General features: G+C 35.7%; 1 protein-coding gene across 1 annotated transcript; it reads left to right on the forward strand.

Annotated features, from left to right (window-relative positions):
- The first annotated feature begins 356 nt into the window (after nucleotides 1-356).
- On the forward strand, nucleotides 357-3,628 carry LOC120145165 (AFG1-like ATPase). The gene is made up of 14 exons (XM_039159055.1): nucleotides 357-609; nucleotides 794-873; nucleotides 1,028-1,128; nucleotides 1,192-1,323; nucleotides 1,424-1,493; nucleotides 1,713-1,799; nucleotides 1,892-1,957; nucleotides 2,051-2,143; nucleotides 2,230-2,286; nucleotides 2,378-2,509; nucleotides 2,598-2,688; nucleotides 2,765-2,853; nucleotides 3,011-3,204; nucleotides 3,413-3,628. The coding sequence occupies exons 1-14, from the start codon at nucleotides 396-398 to the stop codon at nucleotides 3,480-3,482; spliced, it is 1,476 nt and encodes a 491-aa protein (XP_039014986.1). The 5' UTR covers nucleotides 357-395; the 3' UTR covers nucleotides 3,483-3,628.
- Nucleotides 3,629-4,460: the final 832 nt, after the last annotated feature.

Below are 4,460 nucleotides of genomic sequence, written 5' to 3' on the forward strand. Positions count from 1 at the left end.
ATAAAATTCAATTCTTTTATCCATAATTGTTTTGAATCTGAATTTGTATTTATTAATAGCATGATTATACTTGTAATCTTCAAAATAATTGTAGTACAGACGTTAACCGTTAAAAGTACAGCGCAAGCCGGCGTTTCTCGGTTTCTCTCTATCTTTTGATTCCCTGTTTCTTGGCAATTGAACATAGCCTACTCAATTAATCCAGGTGACTGGTTTTCTTTTTTCACTAATTATTCACTGATTAGACAGATTTTCTGTTCAATTATCCAGTAATTATGAACTGTTTTTTTAATAAAATAGTTTAATTCCAGAATTAATTCTTTTTCAATTATTTGCTGAGCGATCGTTGAAGGAATTGATGCTCTTGGAGAATAAACTTATTACCGGAATTGAAAATGAGAGCGATCGTCCGATCAGTTCGCAACATAAGATCAGCTTGTACACAAAGGATAAACAATTATTCCAGTGCTATTGTTAGGAGACGAAGCCGCTTGATTCAAACCAATTCTACTCCTGTTTATACACTGCCTCACAATGCCGAAATCCACAGATTTTTGTTCTCTGCAAGACCTTTCTCAACGGGTGCTGCAACTAAAGTTGATACGACAGGTTCTATTCGGTTTCCGTTCGTTCATGTTTGGTTAATAATTTTTCGTATAATTTAGTTATTTTTTTATTGATGATTTAATTTCGTTTCTTTGAAATTTTATGATTCGGCTCCTTAAATTTATAATATGAAGTACTAAATATAAAATTCGCTTTTCCTGAGTTAAAATTCTGCGCTCCGTCGCAGAAGTAAACGGAGGAGGGCCGCTCGTGGAGTATGAACGAAGAATTTCAGCCGGTGAGCTCTTTGATGGTGATGCCTGCCAGGTATATGAATTTCAGCGGGTGAACTCATCATTCATCAGTTGAAAGAAATGAACTACATTGAAAACATGCATTCTGCTGCTATTGGTGTTTAGGCAGTTTTGGTGTGTGGTCATCTGGTGGCATTGTGAAATTGTTGTAACAGAGATTTTTGCAGGTAGGCACTTTAACAGAACTTCAAAGGCTTTATGATGAGATCGTTGAGTCAGCTGCCGAGTGCCGGTTGGATCGCTATCAAGTGCCTGAGAAAACTGTTAGGTAAAGGTTCTGTTTTATAACATTCTTCCACCAATAGTTGATGAACATTTAGTTGTTCTTCAGGAAACGGTGGTTTTGGTCTCGTTTAATGCCACAGTCTCCACAGTCTTCATACTCCCCCGTCAAGGGATTATATCTTTATGGAGGAGTAGGCACAGGGAAAACTATGTTGATGGACCTCTTCTTCGATCAATTGTAAGCTTCGGTCAAATATTTTCTCCATTTTCGTCGCCTGCCATGCTAACTGCTCATACTTGCTGATTTCTATCCTGTATTCTGTTTTCCACTGTGTCAGGCCTTGCAATTGGAGGAAGAAAAGGATCCATTTTCATGACTTTATGTTAGATGTCCACAGTCGCTTGCAGGTGAGAATATGTATGATTACATTTCTCATAGTTGAACAAATCGGTGATCTCATAGTAATTGGGCTGTTTCAATACTAGGTTTTGCTCAGTATTCTTATCTTTCGTAACATGAATGAGAATATGTATGATACTTCAGCCTTGGAGTGATTTTTTTGAAAAAAATCTCATTATAATCTTGAGATGCTTATGTGATTTTAACACAATGATCAACTCTTGCAGAAGCACAAGGGTGTTGCAGATCCACTTGAAGTTGTGGCAGGAGAGATTTCCGATGATGCGATTCTACTGTGTCTAGATGAATTTATGGTAAAACATTTATAGTTCTAATTAACATTCAAATCAATTTCTTTACGCCTCTGAAGCCAAAATTTTATTTCAACAATTGTGGTCTTTTGCAGGTGACTGATGTTGCTGATGCATTGATATTGAACCGTCTTTTCGGACATTTATACAGTAATGGCATTGTAAGTAAATTTATCACATTATAGTTGTAGTCGGTCTCTGTTGAAAATTAACATCAAACTTCTTTGCTTGGACTCTGATGGTGGAAAGTGTAGATACTTGTTGCAACTTCAAATCGTGCTCCGGACAATCTCTACGAAGGTGGACTGCAGAGGGATCTTTTTCTACCCTTCATTGCCAGTTTGAAGGTATGGATGGAGATATATTCGTGTTGTAATTGATTTACTGACCTATTCAGAGGTTACTATAATCTCTGAAGGATATGTTTCTGTAGGAAAGATGTGTCGTTCATGAAATCAGTTCTGCAGTAGATTACCGGAAACTCACCTCGGTACGATCAAATCAATTCTTGTGTAGATTCACTGAAATTTCATTTCTGCAATTATAGCATGAAATTATCGTTTTCTGATTCCAATGCTCAGGCAGAAGAAGGTTTCTACTTCATTGGCAAAGATTTGTCCAGCCTCCTAAAACAGAACTTTCAGCATCTGATTGGTGAACATGTTGCTGCTAGTCCACAAGTGGTTGAAGTAGTTATGGGTAGGACTTTGCAGGTATGTGCTAGAGTATTAGTTCTATCGTTACGTAGGGTACATATCTCGACTGATTCAATGAGTTTTTTGTATTGCTTCTCGTCACCAGGTTCCCCTTGGTGCTAATGGATGTGCCTATTTCTCGTTCGAGGAACTTTGTGACAGACCTCTTGGAGCTGCAGACTACTTTGGATTGTTCAGTAAGTGATACTCGACCAATAACAGTAGAATTTAGTCATATGTTCTGATCTTATTTCCCATACTATCCTCTCGCAGAGAATTTTCATACCCTAGCTCTTGAAGGTATTCCAAAACTCGGGCTGCACAACAGGACGGCAGCCTATCGGTTTGTCACTTTAGTTGATGTATGCTCTGTTTCTTCTTATAGCTTTGCCTGTTTTCAGATCCCATATGATCTACTTGTCGTTCAGTATACGGTGAATGAATCGCTATAGCAGTGTCGGGATAAACTAAATACACCATAGATCCGTTGGCCTTCATCTTTATTCTTCAATGTTGCAGGTAATGTATGAAAACAAGGCCAGACTGTTGTGTACAGCTGAGGGCAGCCCACTAGAACTCTTCGAAAACATCATGACCGTTTCAGATGCGCAGTATACGGCACCGAGAACCTCCTCCCGGTCAAGGAGAAACGACGATTCAAACCTTTGTGTGGATAACGAACTGGGATTCGCAAAGGATCGCACCATTAGTAGGTACAAATGCTAACCTTCATATATCAACTCTTTCTTTGTACCACTTAATGCTCTTTCTTTTGGTTTGCGCGTTAGTCTTTCCTATCTGTCTGCAAATCACTTGGTGTTACACGATGATTAGAAGTGAATATTCGATACGTCCTCGGATAATTAACTATACATTAGGGATGACATTGATTTCTTCTCCGAAAAACTAAATGTCACGCAGACTGACAGAAATGAACAGCAAAGAATACCTTGAACAACACGCCGAGGAGAGGCAAAGCATAAAAGCATAAAAGTAAACCCATACATTCAACAAATGGTTCAGCCGACCCTTGGCATGTTCGGTCACAAATCTGGTCAGAATACTTCTCTTTGCATGTCATTTTTTTTATTATGCATGAATAAGGAAAAGTATATGTAACTTATGAATTTCCATGTTACTATACATGTTCATAGATTGGGTTTCAGTTGGATCTGTGTATGGGGTAATATCATCAATGCAAGTTAATTAGGATTAAAATACAAGTTTCGAGTTTTTGCCTATATTTACACATTTATTATGAACAATTCAGTGTTTTTTTGTCTGATTATTTGTTTTTCTAAGGACTTGGAAACATCATGTTATTATTTTTTTTATCTTTCTATGTATATTTATTAAGTGTTTAAGTATTTTTCCAATGATTGCATGATAATATATATATAACAAGTTTTATAATCTTTTTAGGATAGTTAGATGAGGTGAAATCAAATGAGGATTCTCTCTGTCCTAGGGTTGGTCCTGACTATTTTTTGACTAGGAGCGAAAATTAAAAAAATGGGCTGCTAATATAAAAAAAATGTAATATAAAACTTTTATTAGATTTTTTTTATTAAATTAAACAAATAGTAATTCATTACAATATCAAAAATGTTATACAAATACTTATAAAAAATATTGACTTCGAGCATTTCTTGATTGCAAAATCATTGATGATAGTGTCAACATCAATGTTTTCCAATATATTTTTCTCAATACATAACATAACATTTGAAAATAAAAGAGCGATCTTATCTAAAATTTGAAAATATATAAAAATCAAAAGAAAGAATCTGAAACGTGATCTACCTAGAATTGCAAGAACAATCTTCAATATGATTCAAGCACCACAATTGATGATAAACAATTGTGACTTTGTGTGCATGGAAAATATGATAAATTAAAAAATAAAAATAAGAAATTTTAGAGGAATCATGAAAAATGAAAGAGAAAAGAAGAATACTAATTATACTTA

Source organism: Hibiscus syriacus, unplaced genomic scaffold, assembly GCF_006381635.1.
Source record: "Hibiscus syriacus cultivar Baekdansim isolate YM2019G1 unplaced genomic scaffold, ASM638163v2 tig00110893_pilon, whole genome shotgun sequence".
In the NCBI taxonomy this organism is placed as follows: domain Eukaryota; kingdom Viridiplantae; phylum Streptophyta; class Magnoliopsida; order Malvales; family Malvaceae; genus Hibiscus; species Hibiscus syriacus.

Excerpts from the sequence above, each read along its gene's own strand:
- LOC120145165 (XM_039159055.1), top strand. The coding sequence starts at position 396 with ATGAGAGCGATCGTCCGATCAGTTCGCAACATAAGATCAGCTTGTACA. Across the intron at positions 1,958-2,050 it reads ATTTATACAGTAATGGCATT|ATACTTGTTGCAACTTCAAA; the intron begins GTAAGTAAATTT and ends TGGAAAGTGTAG. Across the intron at positions 2,510-2,597 it reads TTATGGGTAGGACTTTGCAG|GTTCCCCTTGGTGCTAATGG; the intron begins GTATGTGCTAGA and ends TCTCGTCACCAG.